The sequence below is a fragment of the Schistocerca nitens genome, chromosome 1, assembly GCF_023898315.1.
Source record: "Schistocerca nitens isolate TAMUIC-IGC-003100 chromosome 1, iqSchNite1.1, whole genome shotgun sequence".
Classification (NCBI taxonomy): Eukaryota; Metazoa; Arthropoda; class Insecta; order Orthoptera; family Acrididae; genus Schistocerca; species Schistocerca nitens.
Window position 1 is genome coordinate 249,868,730 of NC_064614.1, and position 24,537 is coordinate 249,893,266.

The 24,537-nt window shown below is 38.8% G+C and overlaps 1 protein-coding gene across 1 annotated transcript in view; it reads right to left on the reverse strand.

Annotated features, from left to right (window-relative positions):
* LOC126235269 (DNA (cytosine-5)-methyltransferase 3B-like) overlaps positions 1 to 16,066 on the reverse strand; it is a 254,765-nt gene extending 238,699 nt beyond the window's left edge. The window contains exon 1 of the mRNA XM_049944001.1: positions 15,998 to 16,066. Within this exon, the coding sequence (XP_049799958.1) occupies positions 15,998 to 16,029 (32 nt within the window). The 5' untranslated portion in view covers positions 16,030 to 16,066. The remainder of the gene's footprint in view (positions 1 to 15,997) is intronic.
* Between the last annotated feature and the right edge of the window lie 8,471 nt (positions 16,067 to 24,537).

Genomic DNA, 24,537 nt, shown 5'->3' on the forward strand with positions numbered 1-24,537 from the left:
ACACCACCGCAGGACAAGATCAAGCCTGTTCTCGAGATGCCACGCCCCCAGACCTATAGGGAATTACGCAGGTTCATCGGAACAGTTAATTATTACCGCAAACATTTGCCAGCCGCTCCTGCGGCGCAGGCTCCTCTCACAGATGCTCCCGCTGGCCTACAAACTTCTGGCACCTGCCAGGTCCCATGGACACCAGACATGGACAAGGCATTTAACGAACTGAAACAGCTGTTGGCCTCCGCTGCCACTATTGCTCACCCACGTGCAGACACCACAATGTTTATCACTACTGATGCTAGTGACAATGCTGTCGGCGCAGTACTGAGTCAGACATACAATGATGTTACGAACCCCCTGCAGTTTTTCTCAAAAAAGCTAAACAACGCGCAGAAGAAATACTCAGCATTCGACAGAGAATTGCTTGTAGTTTACGAGGCCGTAAGACACTTCAGAACTGATGTTGAGGGATGAGATTTCTATGTGCTCACTGATCACAAGCCGTTGGTTCCTGCCATAAAAAATCCTGCAGCTGATCCGCCCCCACGACACTTTCATCACATCGATTACATCTTGCAATTTACAAATGACATTCGCTACATCCAAGGAGCGGACAATGTTGTTGCTGATTTTCTCTCGTGCTGTCACAACCTTAATTGACTTAACGGACCTACCTCAGTTGCAATCGGCAGACCCCGATACCATGCAGTTAATTTCAGACCACAGCTCCTCTCTCCAACCGGTACGCTCTACTTTCCCTGGCATATCTGACTTAGTGTGGTGTGATGAATCGACTGGTATGTTGTGGCCATTCATTCCTAAGCCCCTTCAATGCCAGGTCTTTGACAAATTACACACATTAGCACACCCCGGTGTCAAAGCTTCCACCCGTCTGGTAGCTGAACGGTTTGTCTGGAGAGACATGCACCGTGACTGTCAGTCTTGGGCCAGAGCATGCGTGTTGTGTCAACAGAACAAAGTTTCCAGGCACACTTCCCCACCCCTTGGCTGTTTTGCCCAACCGCCAGGTGGGTTTCACCATGTTCACGTGGACCTCGTAGGCCCTTTGCCCCTCTCCGAGGGTTTCCGTAACTTGTTTACAGCTATTGACAGGATGACTCGGTGGGCTGAGGCTGTGCCTATTCTGAACATTACCTATGAGACAGTAAGTCCAGCATTCTTAGAGTCATGGACCTCTAGATTTGGCTCACCTGTTTACCTCACCACTGACCAGGGACGACAATTTGAGTCTTCAGTTTTCTCCGACTTATGTAAAATGTGTGGTATTGTCAAAATTCATACTTCTGCGTACCACCCTCAAAGCAATGGGCTTGTTGAGCGATGGCATCGCACCTTAAAGTCTGCCTTGCGTTGCCATGACTCACTATGGACAGAAGCACTGCCCTTCGCGCTTCTTGGCCTTCGTGCGACTTTCAAGGAAGACCTCAAGGGTTCCGTAGCCGAGTTTGTGTATGGCCAACCTCTGGTTTTGCTTGGAGAATTAGTCACTCCCACCCCACTTCCACGGCCCTCTGAACTCCCTTCACGTCTCGAGCGAGTGCGCTTGCACTGCAGCAAAATTCAGCCGCCACCTCCGGTACTCACACACCTCCACACGTGTACATACCGCGCACGCTAGACTCTTGTGAGTACGTGTTTCTCAGAGATGACTCAATCCATGCCCCATTTCAGTTGCCCTACACAGGTCCTTACAAGGTCGTCAAATGCTCCGAGAATAACATGGATCTCCTCATAAAAGACTCCGTAACCACGGTGTGAGAGTAGCATATCTGGGAGAAAGGATACAGCAAGGAGCTTGACCGAGCGAGGTGGCGCAGTGGTTAGGCACTGGACTCGCATTCGGGAGGACGACGGTTCAATCCCGCGTCCGGCCATCCTGATTTAGGTTTTCCGTGATTTCCCTAAATCACTCCAGGCAAATGCCGGGATGGTTCCTCTGAAAGGGCACGGCCGACTTCCTTCCCCATCCTTCCCTAATCCGATGAGACCGATGACCACGCTGTCTGGTCTCCTTCCCCAAACCAACCAACCAAGGAGCTTGAAAAGTACAGGGTGAAGCCTGAGGTCTGCTTAGATGAAATAATTATCACCACACTGCCCACAAAATCCAAGGATGTGGATCTGAGCTACAGTCTGGCATGTAATTTTAACTTGAAACATATCATTGTGGCGTAGAGCACCATAAATATCGATATTTGTTCTGTGTATAAGTGTGCTATCTTTGAGGAGAGGGCTTTGGCGAGGATGTTGACCACTAACGACAGTTAGCCCCCAGACTTGTATCTGGGTAGAAGCGAAGTGCTAATAAATCTGTATCTGAGAGAATTCTAGTTGTTTACCTACAACTATATCCTATTCCCTCATCATTATCAAAAGAAAACTCTATCTTGTGTAAGAGATTAACCCTCAATATATGGTCTATTTCCAATTTTTCCTCTTTTTTCTTCTTATATCAAGGCCATATGGGCTTTTAAGATTGAATTTACTGCAAATTTATCTGTCATATTGATAACATCCTTCAGCCTTTGCAACAATCAAATCATCCATTAATACTGCAAGTATAAGTCCAGAATGGAGATTTATTTTACTCTATGTGTTATTTACTACAGTCCTGACATGAATATGTAGAATCCTGTAGCACATACATGTGAATAATGGTCATAAAATTTTCTCTTCACATATTCACCACATAGATTAATACATTTCTCCCATGGACAGATTATCTGAGAAACACATTGATCAATATATTTCTCAGTTTGGTTACTAAAGAACTGCTCCCCCATCTTCTGTCACTTCAGAGCTGTCCTGGGAATGCTGTCATATTATTAGCTGCCTCTTCAAGCAAGGGAAGAAGAGATAATCACAGACTGTCAGGTTGGGTGGCAATTGCTGGTGAGTCAAAATTTCACATTCGAAAACAAACATATACCTCACTTTCTGTTGTGAATAATGTGCTAGCATGTTGTCAAACAGCAGACAAACTCACTGTACTCATTCTCATGACATTTTGGTTGATACCCTCCTGTAATCTCTTCGGGAGTTTCTGGTAATATTTTTTCTGTAATTGTCTACCCATTACAAATATAAACCATTTATTGTACACCATAGCAAACCCAAAAATGCATTTAACTTGACATTCCCTGATGATATCAGTGTTTTCAATTTCTTAATTGCTCTAATGTTTGGCCTCAGGGTCACAATACTAGTCTATGGTAATTAGATGCTCATATGTATTATAGGAATCAAGCTGTTAATGATTTACCTGCTCTTTCAGTCATTTTTGCTTACACATGCGTAAGCACAATACTCATCAAGCAAAAGTCAGTGGACATACAAATGACTAAAGTGCATCTTCTTTGTTATTGACTACAAACAGCTTCAAATATTGGAACCTACTACTGAGCATAAATTCTGATTTTTTTTGCTGAGGGACAGGTAGTCACTTCCTGGTTCCCTTACCAGACTCATGGGTCCACATGGCAAATGTGTTGAATATATTGATCAGGGTGTTTCTCAGATAATCTGTCTGTGGGAGAGCTGTATTAATCTATGTGGTGAATATGTGAAGAGAAAATGGTAATAAATCTATTCTGGCAAGGTTAGCATTCAGTGATTTCATTCTCATTTGAAGATGGCAGCCAGAGAGGCCCCAGAAATACTGCTTTTAAATGATTGCTTGATCAGGCTGCAGACATGAGAAAAATATCATCAGTTAATACACTGGGAAAGTAGACATAGTCAGACCATGTTATTCCTTCACTGAATGACACCAAAACAGAAAATCCCACCCAATTTAGAAGATGGAAGCTAGAGCAGGGATTTGTATCCTGTTATAGAAAGGAAAAAAGGCTGAGGAAATTCATGATGAGGAGTTGGTTGAAGGCAACTGCAGTGTCATATTTTGTGGAATTAAGCACCCCAGCAGTGAAAACGGGCAAAAAATGATGAATCACTATCGTGTATAGCTGTCAATATATTCTGCCAGCCAAGGTAATGGCCATTGTGTTTTTAGTGTCAGATAAAACTTATCTCTTATCTCTGGAAGACAACATTATAAATAGAAATAAGGGTTACCCTTTAAGAAAGATTTGGAGCCTGATTTTATCTGACATTAAAGAACAGTGGTCATTGATTCGGCTGAAAGAATATACTAATAGTGATATGTGATAATGATTCATCGTTTTTGTCAAGCTTTCACCACTGGGATGCTGTACGTACACTTTTGCTAAGGACAGTAGTGATGATTTCTGGCACACATGCTGTTGCCCTTCTGCAGCATACCAAAGGGCAACCATTCACATTATAAATCAGTTATGGCAAGACCATACTTGCTAAGGCTCTATACTAAAACCAGCTTTTTGTTCACTAGTTGAAGCTTCCATATACTGTAGATTTAATGTACAAAGAATAATAACAGAGGAACATCAATGAAGGAAACTAATAAACCCTGTGACAATAATTATTGTCCAGGACTTACCTTCAGTAGGTAATACACACACACACACACACACACAATAAAACGTAGGGGTGAGAGACTCCTAACTTCCAGAACTGACAGTCCGTTCCTTTATTTTTACAGTGTCTGTTGGCAGTACTACACCTTTTGACTACTGAAGTTAAGTACTGGCTAGCAATTCTGTTTCATAATTTATTAAACAATAACAACTTTCTTGGCTCTCAGAAAATAGGACATATTTTGATTTTTTAAATGTTAACTAATGGTTAATAAGACTCACATTTGCACTGCGTGCCAAAAAAAGTAAACTGAAGAATCAGATCTTTGAATTATTTACTTTCCATTTACCAAGTTTTCTACAGCATGCCATTTTGAAGGTTTGTCTTACATGTCAAATGTGGGACTGGAATGTGTAAATTGTCAGAAAGTCAAGTAGAGTACTACAATGAGGTGACAAAAGTCATGAGAAACCTCCTGCTATTGTGTGTGACTTACATTTGCATGGCATAGTGCAGCAACTCGACTTGGCATGGACTCAACAAGTCGTTGGAAATCCCCTGCAGAAATATTGAGGCATGCTGTCTCTTTAGCCATCCATAACTGTGAAAGTGCTTCCAGTACAGGGTTTGTGCTTGAACTGACCTCTTGTTTATGTCCTATAAATGTTTGATGGGACACATGTCGGGTGATCTGGGTGGCCAAATCATTTGTTCAAACTGTCCAGAAAGTTCTCCAAACAAATTGTGAAGAGTTGTGGGTTGGTGACATGGTGCATTGTCATCCATAAAAATTCCATCACTTTTTGCAAACATGAAGTCCATGAATGGCTGTAAGTGGTCTCTGCATAGCTGTATTTCAATGACTGATTCAGTTGGACCAAAGCTGATTCAGTTGGACCAAAGGTGCCAATCCATTCCATGTAAACACAGCCCACACTGTTACGGATCCACCACCAGCTTGCACAGTACCTTGTTGACAACTTGGATTTATGGCTTCATGGGGTATGTGCCACACCCAAACCCTACCATCAGCTCTTACCAACTGAAATTGGGACTGATCTGACCAGATCATGGTTATAAAGTCATCTGGAGTCCAATTGATATGGTTATGAGCCCAGGAAATGCACTGCAAGCAATGTTGTGCTGTTAACGAAGACACTCGTCTTGGTTGTCTGCTGCCATAGCCAATTACGCCAAATTTTCAGCACTGTCCTAACAAATACATTTGTCATACATCTCACATTGATTTCTGCAGTTATTTCATGCAGTATTGCTTGGTCGTTAGCTCTGCCAACTCAATACAAACACTGCTGCTCTTGGTCATTAAGTGAAGGCATCAGCCACTGCATTGTCTGTGGTGAGCTGTGATGCCTGAAATTTGATATTCTCAGCACTCTTGACACTGTGTATCTTGAAACATTTAATTCCCTAACAGTTTATGAAATGGAGTGTCTCATGCAGCTAGCTCCAACCACCATTCTGTGTTCAAAGTTTGTCAGTTTCCATCATGCAGCTATAATCAAGTTTGAAACCTTTCCACATGAATCACCTGAGTACAAATGACAGTTCCGCCAAAGCACAACCCTTTTATACCTTGTAAGCACAATACAACTGTCATCTGTATATGTGCACATCACTGTCCCATGATTTTGTTACCTCAGTGAGCGTTGTTTATGCTTTATTGGTGATTATGTGATAAAAGGAAGAAAATAAAATCCAGTGCTGGCACAAAGCTTACTCTTTTCAAATAGCACCAAGGAGGCTGCTAAGTTTAAAGTACTCTCCCCAAAAAATGAATCATCATTGACAGTGTCATGACATTGGAGCCTAATCTCAGAATCTAAAACTGCTCCACTCTCTTCCACCTTTCAGTCACAATGTTCATGTAAAAATCTTCTTCCATAACCTGGAACCAATCTTACATTTTGTGAGTGAGCACCTTGGTGCGAGCATGAATTTGTGATCTTTACTGCATTGGAAGTTAGGTCTTCTACTGAATAACAATAATTAAAATTCCTGGATGGAGCAATATGTAAAATAAGGTACAGGCAAGCACTCATCAATAGCGGGTTGATGCATGGAGCACGAATCCACTTAACATAAAATGGCATTCCTGCTAACAAGTAATAGTTTTTCTTCTAGCTAAAGTACATACATTAACATGCTGTGTGAATCTGTGTACTCCAGCTTGCCTTGCCCTTATTTCAACCAATGAATGTTACTAAGAAACATGTAAATACCTGTATGGGGATGGATCACTAGTTACTGGATAGAGGAGATATTGAGCAGCAGACAGGTGCATAAAAAGACCAAACAGCAACTGAGATAACACACCAAGTCCTCCATCAGGGAAACAGAATACACACATGCAGCCACACCCTCTATTTGCACTGTTGCCCAGCAAACTGTAATGAGACTGAGTGTTTTACATTCCACACTCATTTTTTTGTTGCCATTTTACAGAAAAAGTTGTAACATTAAACACCAGTGAGGACAATGCACACATGACAGTAGTGGAATCCTGATTCTAGTAGAAAACTTATATTTTAATTTTACAATTTGTTGAAGGTTAAAACCAGGGTTGAAACAGTTTTGTCACATGCTCTAATTTGTATTTTACATACTTCATATGTCAACATACTCATAATGTAGACAGTTTACAAAGTTTGAGAGTAACACAGTAGAAGTTACCTTTCAACACACATGTCCACCAATGTACATGTGCCTAAACTTCTTCAATGACAGTGCATGCAATTTATGTTTATTTTATGATGTGTTTACATGTTCTTGACATTGCTTGTGTGCAGGTGCAAACATGACCATTGATGCACACATACACTAAACTGAAAAAGTGGTCACTGCAGAATTGTTGTTGATGCAAATGTATATACAAGTATCACTTGTCAATGGCTTAAAAGTTAAAACAGAGCTGTAGTAGATGTGTCTAAATTCTGAATTTTGACAAAAAGTTTACAACCCTGGTGAAATCTTGTTTCTAACATTTAACAAATTATTAGGGGGTGTGCAAACCAGAATAAATAAAATGATTGATTTTGCAAGTTGTAATATACCTAATATACAAAGACTTAATGAAAACTTCGATTCCCTGACATTGTGTAGTACAATACCTCACTTTAAAATGTTTGGTGTTGTGGTGATTCGTGAATTTCATAAAAATGACACTAAAGTGGAGACTAATTAGCACACACTATTACAAAATAAAACAAACGACGACATATTTTAACAAACTGTGGCATTCGTTGTAGTAATGGGAAAGACTTGAATTAGTGAAAATGGTAGGAATAAAATTTATGGTATTAATCACCAACTGTAATTATTCAAACAATTGGACTTTTACAAATGTAGCTTACCGTATTTACTTGAATGTAAGCCGCACTTGAATCTAAGCCGCACCTGAAAAATGAGACTCGAAATCAAGGAAAAAAAAATTTACCCGAATCCAAGCTGCTCCTGAAATCTGAGACCCGAAATTCAAGGTGAGAGAAAAGTTTTAGACCGCTCCTCCAAATCAAAACAAAGTTGGTCCATTGTAATGTGAAACACAATTGAGGTCGAATGGATGAAGATACAGCTACAGTAGTTTGGTTTGAGTCGTAAGCTTAACAGTTAAGCTTTACCACGTAGCCATTGCTATGTGTCAGGCACTCCGTCCGTATTTATACAGGTACCCTTCCTTTTTCACGAGTTTCGTCTGGTTTGAATCGATTGCTTATTTTGTTTTGATCTGATAAGTGCCATTCTCTTTGTTATAGGTGTTTACGTCACTCTAAGCTGAAAATGCATTATTGTACTGTGTAATGCATTGTTTGTCGCATTCTGATAACGAGTGTTTACAGCCTGTCACCGCTCGCGGCGTGGCTTGCTTAGTGCGCGCTACCGCTGCTTACAATAAAAAAAAAAGAGGAATTACCTCATTAGTGAGACAATGGCAAGAGACTGCTATTTGTAGTTACTTACACTGCTGCTTTCTCTGATAATGATCAACAAGAACCAAATAATAGCTGCGTATGATAGATGTTCTGAACAAGAGCTTAGCAAAAATTTTTCTCCATTTGAAAATCTTTGCAGACCCCTCTTTAGTACATTACATTCTGCACAGAAATTAGGCTAGGCGCGCACAGGTGATTTTTCAGTCGGCGCGACTGAACAATCGCTGTCGCGGAAGTACATTGTGGTGCGCACACAGCGGCAGGAAAATCGCAACTACTCTCAGTACCAGCATGGATTTCATCGAAACAGCTTGTTTGGTGGCGCTTTTACTACGAAAAATAGCGAGAAAACAGCGCAAATGTCGTTACTGGGTTCATCCGATTGTAAGTCAAAGACTAGTGAAAGGGCAGTTTTACAAATTACACGAAGAGTTACAAAATCACCAAAATAAATTCTTTCAATACTATCGAATGAGTAAGAATAGTTTTGATACACTGCTTCAGACAGTAGGACCGAATATAACAAAACAAGATACGACATGGAGGAAGTGTATACCACCTGAGGAGCGCTTATCAGTGACTTTGAGGTGAGCACACATTATTTCATTCAACAGTTTTTATTGCCCTTTTACATTATTGATTAGATACATCAAGAGAATCATTTCATTCAACAATTGTTGTTGCCATTTTACATTACTGATCAGATACATCAAGAAAATCACTACTGCAAGTTGAAACTGGCGAACTTGTTTCATGAGAGAACTGCAAAACCATGTTGCGCATAGAGGTTTCTGTGGTCTTGTTGCGGTTGTCTGGAGAGGGGCACACGAACAAATTTTGTGGAGGTTCCGTTTCATTTAGGACATTTGAAGAATACGGTTGAATGAATGAAGATGCTGGAGAATAAGTTGTTTGAGTGGTGTTATAAGTCGCTTGAGTTGTGTTATAGCACATGTTCGGATGCTGTGGAAAAATCGGTGAAAGCTGATAATATCTGGCATTCCTCATCACATTCAGTATTTCTATTTTCGCGTAATGTTTCTGTTCTTCGTTTAACTTCGCCAGCATGGGGACAAGCATTAATGCAAAATTCTTATCCTCGTTAACTTCTTCTTTTTGTCTGTCTTGTAATATATTTAATAGAGATTCCTCGTAGGACGTAACCTTCTTGGCCTCTCTTTTCGTAGGATGTCGTACTTTTTTGCTCTGTGCAGTATCGTTGCTGTTTTGTGAAGACAAACTGGGGGGAGAAACTACTTCCTTGTTTCCTGTGCTACTGGGCATGATTTCGATGTTGCTGGTGGTCGGTCTGTCTTCCATCTGAGGGAGCAGAAATAACATTGCATCGAAGTATAGATATTTCCTCCGTTTTCTTGCAGCCTCGCCAGACGACGATTTTTTCTGTGATGCCAGTTCTCTCGCGAAGCAGTCCTTCAGATTTTCCACTTCCTTTGAATTTCTTTACCTGTCATAAATGAAATTATCACTGTATATAATTTATTGTAAGTATTTACCTTAATACTTCTATGAGTAAATATTAATGCTGTTACTGAATATTATTTCTTCCAGATACCTTGCAACTGGAAATAGCTTTCGCTCATTACACTACGAATATCTACTGGGGGCCACTACAATCAGAGAAATTGTGAAGGATACATGCGAGCAGTTGTGGCAATGTCTACAGCCTATTCATATGGCAGAAAAAACTGAAGATGATTGGAAGATTATTGCCAGACAGTTTTTAGACAGAACTGACTTTCCAAATTGCATTGGTGCTGTGGACAGGAAACATGTGAGACTGAAGAAGCCTGCTGACAGTGGCTCAGAGTTTTATAATTACAAAAATTATTTTTCGACAATACTTTTGGCCGTAGTGGACGCTGACTATTGTTTCACTGTGATAGACGTGGGCTCGTACGGAGCCAATGGGGATTCTAATGTGTTCAAGAAATCCAACTTCTATCAAAAACTGAAATCTAATCAGTTAAACATTCCAAATCCTCAAAAATTACCACAAGACGAGGAAGGAGAGCCTCAACCTTTTAATTTTGTAGGAGATGAAGCATTTGCACTGTCTAGACATATTCTGTGGCCGTACTCGAGGAAAAACCTGACAATGAAACAGCGTGTTTTTAATTATAGACATTGTCGTGCTCGTAGAATGGTGGAATGTACTTTGGGGATTTTGGCTAACAAATGGAGAATATTTCATCGACCTATGGATGTGGATGTTGGTTTTTCAGACATAATCATAAAAGCATGTTGTATTCTGCATAAGTTCGTAAGACGAAATGACGGTGTACGAACTGAGGACGAGTCGTACGAATGCCTTCTGAAAGCCTGTGAGCCTGTAGGAATAAGAGCTGATGCGTGTGGTATGCAGATACGGGATTATTTTGCAAATTACTTTGTGACTCCACAAGGATCAGTATCTTGGCAATATGAAAAAATTTAAATTGTTGTAACTGTGATGTCTACATGAATGAATAAAATAAGTGAACCATGAAATACCTTTGTTAGTCTTTTCTGGTCCAGGCATTTCAGTCCAGTTCCGAATTAGGCTGCAGCATACTTCTCCCCATAGTTTCTCTTTCAAATTTCGATCACTGTATTCTTTTAATTTCCTGTTGTAGAGAGCTGGTCGCTTTTCTACTTCTGCAATTAGTCTTTCTGAATCAACAACACAACCTACAATGTCATCCGTAGCGCAACTCCCGTTATCAGACATGCTGCTGGCGCACTGAACTTGTGTGTATGCAACACAGAGCGAGAGCGACCGACTGAGAAATCGCGTCGCTAGTGCGCGCAGGCCCATTCCAGTGCCTGTGAATCATTCCACACCTGCGACAATCGCGTCGCGCGTGAAATAGGGACGGTTGCGTCTTTTAAATCGCCGCTACTTTTTTGTCGCACGTGCGCGCGCTCCTATTCGAGCCACTGTGTTTCATTCTTGCGACAAATAAATCGCGCGACGGAAAATCGCCAGTGCGTGCCTAGCCTTAGAGTCACCTTAGATTTAAAAATTTAGGCAGTTGCCATGCTTCATTTCTGACTGTATCACTATTCAGCATAAGAATGATACGAATATAAACATGACATGATATGTATATTCATCCGCATTTGCTGTTGTCTTGGTCTAGTTTCGTAGTTTATTAGGCAGACAGGATTTAAATGAGATAGCAGCAAACATGAAAGAATACATGGCATAATGTTTACATTCTTCTACCTTTTCTTTTAATTTATTTACTGATGCAGAGGTTTTGGCGCCAGTATTTATCTTTGTGCCTGCAAAGCATACCTGTATTGCGCTACATATATTTGATGGCAGAAGTTAGTTGTGGCGACACCTGCCAACATTTTTCAGAACTTCCGCTTACTTTGCACTCGATTCTAAGCCGCAGGCGGTTTTTTGGATTACAAAAACCAGAAAAAAAGTGCGGCTTAGGTTCGAGTAAATGCGGTACTCATTCAAGAAGTTATTTTGTCGCTTGCAAATGAAGTCACATATTGTACAACGTAAATTTAAGATGAAAGCTGTAAAGAACATTCCGTCTTAATGACTTTATTAATTAAACTCATATTGTTGTAACCAGATATACGCCTAATTATAAAATTCTAGGCATCTGTTACAAATTCTGTCAATCGAAACCTGTTTCGTTTTACCCTCTTAACGTCAATTATTGTTAGGAATGTGCGTCGTCGTGTAGTTAGTGTGTATTAATTAATTTTGTGAAGTTCATTATTGTACTCATATTTAGATGGAATTTTAACATTTAAAAACATTTTTACATTATAAATTTCACATATTATTCAAGTCTGTAATTTTAGACGTATTATTCAGTGTAATCAGATCACCTTAGCTTTGGAACTTTTAATTGTAAATATGATTAACACTTTCGAGACGAGCGACGTAGCTCCTACATCGGTCTGACAGTACCCCAAAAAGACGATCGACGTAGCTACTACGTCGGCCGATTATCAGCAATGTTAACAACTCCCAGCGCATGACTTTCATATTCTGTAGGTTTAAAAGTACCCTCTGGTTATCCCAGTACCAAGAAAAAATTATAAATGGCAGCATATGTCACTGTTGGAGGTGGTACAGGAGTATATTTTGAGTCATTTGCTTTGCTGCGCTCAAGCTCGACTTACAACAGGCGCGCGGCAGTTCGAAACTTTACATTGTTGTCGGCTGATAGCTTTGTGCTTTATTTTCGTCATGGCCCGGTGAGATGAAGAAATAGAGTTTTTATTGAACAATAGTGGTTCAGAATTAGATGAAGAAATTGCAGATTTTCACATTAGTGGACAACAGTGAAACTCAGTGAACTGCATAAATATTTTGGTATTAGTTTGCATATGTGCCTAGTCAAGAAACCAAAACTGTCTGACTACTGGTCAACAAATCCCGTGTTGCAGTCCTCATTTGCAACAAAGTGTCTGCCAAGAAATAGATTTTTGTCAATTCTACGAATGTTACATCTCGTAGATAATGCAACATATATTCCTAAAAACCAGGTAGGTCACGATCATATTCATAAGGTAAGACCTATATTCGACAGATGCGTGACCCAAAGTGGAAAGGCTTACAAGCCAGGCGAAAATATTACTATACATGAAGGAATTTGCCCTTTTCATAGTAGACTGAGTTTTAGAGTGTATATGAAAAATAAGCCTAATAAATATGGCGTAAAATTCTGGGAAACAGTCTAATGCCAATAACAGCATTTTACACATTATAGACAGATTGTGTCATTCGTTTCATAATAAAGGTCACACATTATACATGGACCGATTTTACACCAGCCCTGATTTACTGGATTATTTGTGGGGGAAAAGAACTAAGGCAGTTGGTACTGTGCAGAAAACAGAAAAGGACTACCAAGGGATCTTGTAGGCCAGAAACTGAAAAAAAAAAAAACTTTCGTTTCGCAGACGAGATCACTTACTGTTTGTAAAATGGAAGGACAACAGAGACGTTTTTCTTTTGACAACAAAGCATAAAATGATGGCAACAAATGTCAGTGTAAAAACTAAATTTGGAATGGTGGAAAAAATGAAGCCAGACTGTGTTTTGGACTACAATAGTAAAAAAGCTGGTGTGGATCATAGCGATCAGCTAATGGCGTACTATCCTTTTGAACGAAAACAAATAAAAGTGGTGGAAAAAAGTTCTCTTTCACATTTTCATGCTCATGACTGTAAATTCATACATTTTGTACAAAATGTCGCGTAATACAAGCAAACATCTGGTTGAATACATTACAGAGTTAGCAGAGAACTTGGTTCACAAAGGTGGCCTCTTAGACTCACGCACTTCTCAGAATAGTTCACCCATCCACAGACTAAGCGGAAGACATTTTCCAAAATTAATTCCACCCACAAAATTGTCCAAGTGGTCTCAGAGAAGGTGCAAAGTATGCGCAGAAACAAGCAAGGCCAGATATGGTAAAGTTTCAAGGAAAGACACGCGATATTATTGTGAAACCTGTGACGTAGGGCTTTGTTTTCCAAAATGTTTCGAAATATTTCGTACAAAAGCCAATGTAACTGTGTGATTATTAATAAAATAAAAGTTCCTATTTCAACAGTTATTCATTTAAAACTAACAACTTCAATCCTATGTCCCTTAGAGGTCCTAAAACCTAATTTATTTTTTTTTTCCCCACTGTGAAAACAGCATACTCTCAAATTAATATACAACCCTTGTCACTAAAGTAAATGTTTATTTCTTTGCAGTACTCTGAAGGGAATGGACGTAGTTTTTAAATGCAAACGAGCAATCTATTTTCTGTGGTATAGAATCTGCTGTAGAAAATTTAGAAAAACTGTGAAATCGCTCAGTACCAGCTGGTTGAGAGACCGCACTCGCGCTCAGTCCTCAAAGTGTTAAACATTGTTGTCATTATTAAGTAATAATGGTCCAAGTGATCATCCATTATTTAGAATATATAAATATGGAAGCAGCAAGGCTGCTGGGTCGGACAGTTTGAGCTGATATCTCGAAGTGTAACCTGAGTTAGTTACTTGAATATCATTTCACTAAGATTTAAAGTTGTGAAAAAGTATGTTTCTTGATTTGTGAACCAGTCAGTTGTTTTACAAAGACATACTGTATAACTCGGCCCCTTTGCAAAGTGTCATGATGGATTTGATCAGCTGTTACAAACGGAAGAATAAATGTTTAAAAACTGGAACTTATCACTTTCACTAAACCACACACTTCATGAAGATCCAGGCAATCTACGAATATTTCAGTTATGTGGAGAAAAATTTCGTTTTAACCTTCTACTTATGATTCTAGATAACATCAGATGGCATGCACTTTTGATAAGTCAGTTCATCTGACTTCGAAGTTTTGAGGATTACCTTTATCGATGATTAGATAATAACTATGTAGAAGTGTTAAAAAGTTACTGTGTAAATTTAGTCTTCCTTGTTAGACGAAATGCAATTTAAAAGTAATAAAAACTGTTGAAAAAAATAATTTGTGGACTGAAAATACCAAAATGTCATTTGTTAACTGACAAGAAAAAAATACATTGTGTGTGTACTGTTAGTTGGCATTTTTTGTGAGAACTACTGAAAGCAGAGGAATTGGTACAAGCTAGATGACTTTGAATTGATACTGACTTATTCTAGTTGCTGCAATCCTTAGTTAACAAAGATTACTGCAAAGTGGTAGCATTGTAGTACCACCAGTCAATGATGTGTTTAATGTTGTGTATGACTTCACTTTCAATTACACAAGACATTTAAGTGATTGTACTCTCCATATATCACTTCTGTTTTTATAGCAACACAAACACAGAACATAATAGGCAGGTGGGGGGCCTGTACACTCCACACTGCTCTTCTCTCCACAGCACGCTGTGTTTAGGGTGGGGCTCATTTCCTTTTGCTCCCAGCAACCCCCATCAAATGTGCCAAGTTACAGAGGACACACTATATATGAACAATGACCAGGAAGTCGTAACAGGAAGTATATACTGTATATACAAGGCATTTCAAAGTCTTTGCATCAAACACCTATGGGTAATAGATCGCATTAAGTGGAACAACTTTTGTCTAAGACAAACTATTTGCTGACACTTCCTGGCAACACTAGACGTCCTTTAGTATTTGTCAGCCCTGGGAAGATGAAATTTCACCAAACTAGCATGGTCTGCTAGCCAGGAACGCTGCATACTAACTACTCAGAATACTCAGAGTGATTTTCAACAACAAAGCCTTAAGAATGAGTGACTCTAAGCAGAGAAAGATATTTTAGAAGCAAAGCACATCCGGGACTTTAATTTTGCTTAACCTACCCTGTTTCACAGGGAGTACCTTGGGGGCATAACCAATAGAAAAGGATGCCTAGCGCTTCTGGGAGGTCTCAGCGAACATTTTATCTCTAACAAAAGTTGTGCTTGATGTTGTGATCTGTAAACCCTTGATGTTTGATCCAAAGACTTTGAAGTGTGTGTGTGTGTGTGTGTGTGTGTGTGTGTGTGTGTATGAGAGAGAGAGAGAGAGAGAGAGAGAGAGAGAAGAGAGAGAGAGAGAAGAGACTTAAGTGAAATTCTACAAACCTCTGACGGTAACTTCTTTCAGCATGCTGCATTGCTGAAAGCTGCAGATCTGTTCTGATGTAATATGAAGACAACGGTTTGAAGAGTGATAGCTGAAATGAAAGATGGAGCATTTATGTCACTAGATTATTAGGAAGTGAAGAATAGGACAAAAAACTTAATTTACATGTTAGTTATGTGTTCCATAGATCATATTAATTATAAATGTTATGATGTGAGATCTGTCACCAAATCAGTGACAGAAAACAAGCACTGTTCATCTAAAACAATGTTACATCCTCCATATTTACATAAAAGTGACTATCCATTTGACAGGTCTCATGAACGAAGTGAACACAATCACACATCCCATCATCCTGGGTGTTTTTCATTGGACTTAGAGAGGTTCAATAATAGGTATGCCCTGTGTGAGCATTTATCAGTGCCTGACACCTAAAAGGCATACTCTGCAATATGTCTATGGATGTCATCCTGTGGTGTCCATTCCTATTCTTCAATGAGAGCTCATGAGATTTCTTGGAGAGTCTGGTGTAACAGGACAACCACAAACACATCTGCCAAGTACGTCCCACATAAGCATGATGGGGTTTAGGTCGGGACTCACTGGCAGACATACCACTGCTTCAGTGTCCAGACTTTGTGAGACATTCCTGCTGACATCAGTCACATAGGCCCTGGCATTAGAAAGAATTCAGGGTCACCACCAGGGTCTGTTCGACATACTACCTTGTAATAATGAAACCAAGAGCAAGAAGAAGATGAGTATGGCTGCCTATACATGAAGCCTCCCCACAAAATCGCAGAATCCTGGAAATCAGTCAATTTCCTGGACAACATTTGGCAGCTACCAGTCACCACACATGAAGATGGCTATTATCTTGTGTCAGAAGGATATCTGGACTCATCTGTGAATAACATATTTCACCAGTGACGAAGTGGCCAGTTGTCATGGGAATGGGAGAACTGAAGGTGAGCTGGAAGATGCTGTTGGATCAAATGGGGTATTAAAACAGGACATCTGGGTCATATGGTCCTTTCTTCTAACCTGTTCATTACAGTCTGATCAGACACAGTGCCTCCAGAACCTCTTCTAAGATTGCCTTGTAGTTCTCTGGCAGTATCTGTACATTGCCGCAACGCAGAGATGGCCAGATATCAGTCTTCACATGGGTTGTAATGTGTTGGCAACCTTGTCCTACTCAGCTTGTATACTCAACTGTCTCCCACAGCATAGCATATTTACAACCTATGCCAGACACGTGGAGAGGCATTGGCCTCTGCAGAAACATGACTGAAAGTCCATCCTTGTTCAGACTGCCCTTAAAACTTGCACTGCTTTAACCTGTCAAATTGCATGTGCTTGGCTGAATACAATGACCACAAATGACAACTGCCATCTGTGTACCTCAGTACAAAACACTGGAACCCTGGTACTCACTTCCTTTTAAGGGATCACCTCACAATGTAATGCAACAGATTGTGAATGATTTTAGTTGTTGTCTACACTGAAAGTGAAGATCTTAGGCCACGCAATAAAGCAACAGATGCTGCCTGTATTAAAATAGATTCAGTATACTGAACATTGGTCCAAATGTTCCCTCAATTTTTTTGAACAGCATATTTAAAAAAAATATTTGTATGGATATATGCTTGCCATTAAGAGATTTTCTTGATTATATAAATGGCTAATTAATCCTATACAAGACCTTTTCTTTCATGTAGAAGAATTTGTTAAGATGCAATATGTTTAAACAACATTTGAGAACCCTTCTACTGCCAGACTTATTTCCATGGGTAGATTGTCAAACACTTTTATAGCTGCGTATTTCACCTCTTTCTGTGTCACAGTTATATCCGCTAGATGGTAAAGTAGATCATTTTTCCTTCAAGTGTTATACTTGTGAATATCTCTGTTACTATCAAACTCAGATGGATCAGATAAATTATATGTCCCACAGACATATTAAGTCTCGACTTTACCTATAATAATGAGTACAGGCTGAAGCAATGAATTAAAATTTGTACCAAGGCCAGGATTCGAATCCAGGTCTACCAATCATTAGGTATATATCCTAACTACTGTGGCACCCTGACACTGTGGCTACAAAGCTGTACAGATTATCCTAGTACTTCTACCTCCCTAATAAAAACTCAAATCCATGCCTCAGCCCATCTTGATTAATATATCACCTATGCCTGAGATATGGGCAGGATTATCCCCATTTCATTCAATGCTAAGGTGCTGTTCCAATGTTGGAGACCCTTTGAAGCACTGACATGAGTTGAGAAGTGTGAACATCAAGATGGCCTAAGGTGTGAACTGGGATCTGTATTAGGTAGGGAGACATACTAGGGTAATACATGCAGCTGTGTTAGCCACAGTGTCAAGATGATGCAGCATTTAGCACTTCTGCCAAATGAGTGGGAGACTGCGGTTTGAATCCCGGCCTTAGTACAAATCTGATGGGTTGTTGATAAAAAAATTTTGTAGGTGAATAAATGTACTGTTAGGCTGTGGTTAATATTCCCAGCTGCTTAAAGTGACACCTGCCAGCTGTACATTTGTGAACTCCACATTTAATCTTAAGCACTTCTGCGCAATGAATACGTTTTGTCTAAGCAAGCAGTTACCCCAGAATATTATCCGATAAATACCAACAAATGAAAACAGGCAGCATATGTTAACTTACTGACTTCTGTATGCCAAAAGTTGGCAATTATTCTTATCACAAAAGTGGCTGAACCTTAACATTTTTGCAGATCTATTATATGGTTTTACACTTTAAGTTTTCATCAACATGCACACCTAAGAACTCTCTATCCTGTTAATTATTTCCTGTTAATATACTAGGTTAATTGGAGATTGGGTATTTATGACAGCACAAAACTGGATGAGTCTTGTTTTTTCAAAGTTTAAATTTGGGCCATTTGTTCAAAATCAGTCGGTAACTTTCACAAAAGCCACATACGCTATTTTCTCTGTTGATACCTCTTTGCTTGGCTTCACACCAATGTGTATATCATCTGCAAAAAGGATTGTCTCCTGTTGCAATTAAAATGATAGATCATTAACATATAGCAAGAACAGCCTAAGTAACTGCTAAGAAATAGGATATTAAGAAGGTGGGACTTAGATAAATTGAAGGAATCAGATGTTATTGGGCATTTCAGAGGGAATACTAGGCAAAATTTGACTGAAACAGGTGAAAGGAATATATTGAATACAAGATCAATGGGTAGCTTTGAGAGATGAAATAGTGAAGGCAGTAGAGGATTAGTTCTGTGATAAGAAAATGCCTAGTAGAAATGCCTGGATAACATGAAAGGTGTTGGATGTAAGTGACACAAGGAGAAAATATAAAAATGAAGCAGGCAAAAGCAAATACAGATACATAAAAAATGAGTGTGTCACAAAATGCAGAACAAATGAAAGGCTGAGAAGCACACATGACTAGGAGAAAGACAGATGCTTCCTATACGGCAATTAAAGAGACCTTTACAGAAAGGAGAGGCAACAGTATGAATATCAAGAGCTCAGAAGGTAAGCCAATACTAAGCAAGAGGAAAGGAAGTAGATGAAGATAAGATGGGAGATATCACGCTGGAAGTAGAGTTTTACATAGCACAGAAAGACCTAAGGTGAGTCAGGAACCATAGTGTAGTCTACATTCTTTCAGAATAATTGAGATCCTTTGGAGAACCAGCCATGACAAAATTTATTCACCTAGTGTCCAAGATATATGAGAGAGGTGAAGTACTGTTGGACTTAAAAGAAGAATGTAATAATACCAGTTCCAAAGAAGACAGGTGCTGACTAGTGTGACAAGCAAACCGTCAGTTTAATAAATCATGATTGCAAAATACTGACACACATCTTTTACAGAAAAATGAAAAAAAAAACTGGTAGAAACTGACCTTGTGGGATATCAGTTTGGATTGTGAATAAATGTAGGAACATGCAATACTTAGAAGATATGGTGAAGCAAAGCAAATCTATGTTTATAAAATTTGTAGATTTAGAGAAAGCTTTTCACGATGTTGGCTGGTCTACACTCTTCGTAATGTTGAATCTAAGCAGGGGTAAAATACAAGTAGCAAAAGGTTACAAAAACTAGAGAGCAATCATAAGAATCTAAGGACATGAAGGGAAGCAGTAGTTGAGAAGGAAGTGTGACAGCCTACCATCATTGTTATTCAACCTGTACATTGGACAAGGAGAAATTTGGGAGGGGTTTGCTGATGACGTCATGACTCCATCAGACTTGCAAGAGCAGTTGAAAAGAATGGACAGAGTCTTGAAAAGAGATAAGATGAACATCAACAAAAGTAACATGAGGAACAGAATTTGGTCAGGACACGATACACTGAAAGTAAATGTTGAGTTTAGCTATTTGCACAGAAAAATAACTGATCACAGTCAAAGTAGAGATGATATAAAATGTAGACTGGAAAAAAAAATACTTCTGGAAAAAAGGAAATTGTTAACATCTAATATAAATTTTAAGTATCAGGAAGTCTTTTTTGAAAGTATCTATGAGAGTGTAGTCTTGTACAGAAATGAAATGTGGACAATAATTATGTCAGACTACAAGAGAGTAGAAGATTTTGATAGGTGGTGGTACAAAAGAATGCTGTAGATGGGTAGACTGAAGAACAAATGAGGAGGTACTGAAATCAGATTTTGGGAAAAGAAGGGCAGTTGATAGAACACATCCTGAGGCATCAAGAAAAACAAGTGATAGAGGGAAGTGTGTGCCATAAAAACTATAGAGAGATCAGGGCATGAATATAGTAAGTAGATTCAAATGGATGTAGGCAGCAGTAGTTATGAAGAGATGGAAAGATTTGCACAGGGTAAACTAGTGTGTCAAACCATTCTTCAGACTGAAGGTCACCACCACAACAACAACAACCTTCCAAGCAAGGAAATGCAAAGAAAATTATAACACAAACGAAATTCCAGGAAAGGAATTTTTTCAACTTTCAATTATAGCCCTTTGTATTTTGTTTCTAGATAGTAATTTATATATTATCAAGGAACAAATAAAACAAATGTTTACTATGCATCATATTAAACTAATGTACAGTAGCTGCCACAAAGAGTAAGATGTAGATTTTGTTTTACTTTCTAATTTTTAGAACGTTTTCTACAACTTGTAATTCATTACTAGAATGGCACATTTAATTTGTTGTGAGTAATATTTTGTATAAATGTATTTCATTTATGTAATATTTTTCAATACTGGTCATGGTTCATTGTTATAAAACCTACTAACAAGATTATAATATTCTTTAAATCTGCATAGAAAAAAATGTGAACTAGCATCTATATGAAAGGGGGTGATGGGGTGTGTGCCTGGGGGCACTGGATCACCTCAGAAGAATGCTGCAAATGTCACTACAAATTTTGTCATAATCTGTTTAGAAACTGATAAAGCAATTCTCTAAGCAAAATTAGGTTATGCATAATGCCATTTTCACTGAGATTAAGATTGCCAATAGTTATTTGTTACCTGGAAATTATTTCTTCAAATCCAAGTCTGAGTTAGTGATTTCATATCTGAAAACAAAAGATTTCTGTGATTGTTCCAGGAACTGAAACATACATGATGGAAGTTCTCAATGACTAGACATGTTTATTCCATTTATATTACTGCATGCCTCAAATGGTCACCCAGTTCCAGTTGCTGGTTGCTATCTAACACCTTCCAGGGCAACAAAAAACTTTTAAACCAAATTTAAGATGATGTCATAAACTACTCATTAAGAGGAATAATCTTATGTTAAAGCTTCAACACAAAAAGTCAAGTATCAAAGTTGCAAATTAACCAAACAGCATTCATCCATGCATGAGAGTATTTAGTAAGGAAGGAAGTATGGGTTTAATGTCCTGTCGACATCAAGGTCATTAGAGATGGAGCACAAGCTCAGACGGGGATGGAAATGTTAATTTCAACTAGATGCTAAGGTCTGATATCATAAATTGATTTGTATTTTCCCTGATAAAGTAGTTATACAGTTTTTGATGGTAATGAACTCCTTTATGAGGTGCATACAACATACATTGTCATTTGTGTGACATTTATTTACAAATATGTTAGAATTGTGATGGCTGGACTTACCTGTCCAAGGATATTACAAATAAGACATTTCACAATAGAACATTATTCTTGTTGTAAAACTTAAAGACATACCGTGTCATCGTTCCTCAAGTGATGCATCTTTATGCACAGACACATAGTAAAAATTAGGATTGTTAACTGCCTTCCACTGTAAATATGGTTTTTAGTTATAAGTCTCCAAAGAGATGTTTGACTTGCCTTTGATGCAGTTCTTTTCATTTAAGCAGAGAGGAATTCAGAAGGAGTTAACTATGGCCTTTAGTAAGGTACCAACCCCAGCATTTGTCTAAATTGAAAATGAGAAACCACAGAAAACCATTTTCAAGATTGCTGGTCAATGCTTTCGAGCCACTTGCATCTCCTGAATCCATGGACTGCTAGCTCAGCACTTCAAGGCACAGAGATACCCTGGTCAGTGGAAAATTTGGAGAAACTGGTTCTCGCACATTGTTTACAAATAACATAAAATGGATCACAACAAAAAGTGTATTTCTCAAATTGCAAGTTTTTGCCTTCAGTTGTGCATGTTTTGTTATCCGATGGTGCATGAATGGATGCACATTTTAAGATTTGGGTGTGCATGGAATTCATGGCTTCAGTTATTACAGTATTTCAAGAACATAAATACATTTTGGATGAAAGGGTGTTAATTTAAGCAGCCCACTGAAAAATATTTTAGAAACAAATGAACTATAGAATGTTCTGTCATCATATACCCCTTCCGCTCTTCACAAACCATTCCCGACTGTTCTGTATCGGAAACAGTTTTTGTAATTTGAGTACCAGCTCAGTAATCAGAATGGGTGAAATTTTACCATTTGGGCTAATGACTGAATTTTGAGCAAATTTTTAAAAGAAATGTAACAATTGCCATTTGGGCAATATTTTTGTTGATCCATGAGATTTACAGGTGATACAGACACACTGAAGTTTGTTATTATGCACCGATTTTAATGTTATTTGTAATGCTGTTTATTGCTCCACAACCTTGTAAAATACTGCAATATGGCAATCCCACACTTCTACTAGTCTCCAAATAAAGACTCAATTGCTAACATTACACTGCTATAGATACGTAATTGGGCTATTATGGTGGTGCATGTTCAAAATATATTACTCCTGCAGAAGAAAGCAATCAGAGTCATTACATGTGCCCAGCATAAAGCACATTGTAAGCCCTTGTTCACCGAACTCAAAATAATGACTGTTATAAATCTGTACATATACCAAGTGTTAATCTATACAAAAAATAAGAAAACTTAGAAATAATATCCATGGTGACAACACAAGGAAAAACAAGTCCATATATACATCATACTGTAGACTAGCAAAGACAGTCAATAGCTATGAGCACGTGGGCCATAAACTATTTAATAAGCTTCCACAGACAGTACAAGGTCTTCCAGAGTGTGAATTTAGGAATACATTAAATAAGTGGCTTGTTGCCAACCCCTTTTATGAATTAAAAGAATTCTTTTACTGGGACATTGAATTGTAAGTCAATAATGCTTTATTATTCTGTTTATTAATGTAATGATTGTGCTGTACAAAAATTTGTCTATTGTGCAAAAATTTGTCTATTGCTGTAATGGCCTAACAATGATAACATTATCTTATCTTATCTTTGAAACCATAATGCGAGTAGATGTATCAAAGTGGATTTCCTCTTATTTCTTGTTACAAACTTATTCAAAGTTAGAAACTATCAGAACAGCACACAGCACAAAAACGATAAACAGCAGCACTTACACTAAGTTCAAATACAAGTATGAACTGAGCTGACTAAGAAAATAACAATGGATCTCAAGTAAGGCCAACAATGTACAGCAGCTGGTCTTGGCTAAAATAGTGATACATGATAGTCGATAGTGTTATTGATATACGCCAACCAACAGTTTAAATCTATCATGGGATGACCAAAAACTTTTCCATTCGAAGGCAGTAGGCCATGCAGTCCAGAATTGGTATGCCACTCAAGCTAAATCGCTTGGATATTGAGGCAATGATCCCATCAATGCCCTAGTTTGAAGTTACTGACTTGGTAAAACACTGTGTCCTGCTGCATGTGTAACTGTATGCTGCACATCCTTGTTGGACAGAAATTGTTGACCCTTCAAGGCCTTTTGAAAGGGGCCAAAGGTGTGGTAATCGCATGGGGAAAGGACTATGCGCTGTGTGCTCAAGTGTCTCGCCCTTGAGTTGGCGTAACTTCTGTGATGTGACATTTGCAATATGAGAATGTGCTTTATCATGGATCAGCAGCACCTCTTGTCACACCATTCCACAATGGTGGTTTTCAACAGACATGCTGCCCCATACAAATTCTCCATTCTCCGATGGATGCCAAGGAAATAATAACAGCTTGTTGCTCCTATTTGAACACATCTGCTAATAGTGTCACTGTAGTTCAAGATTCTG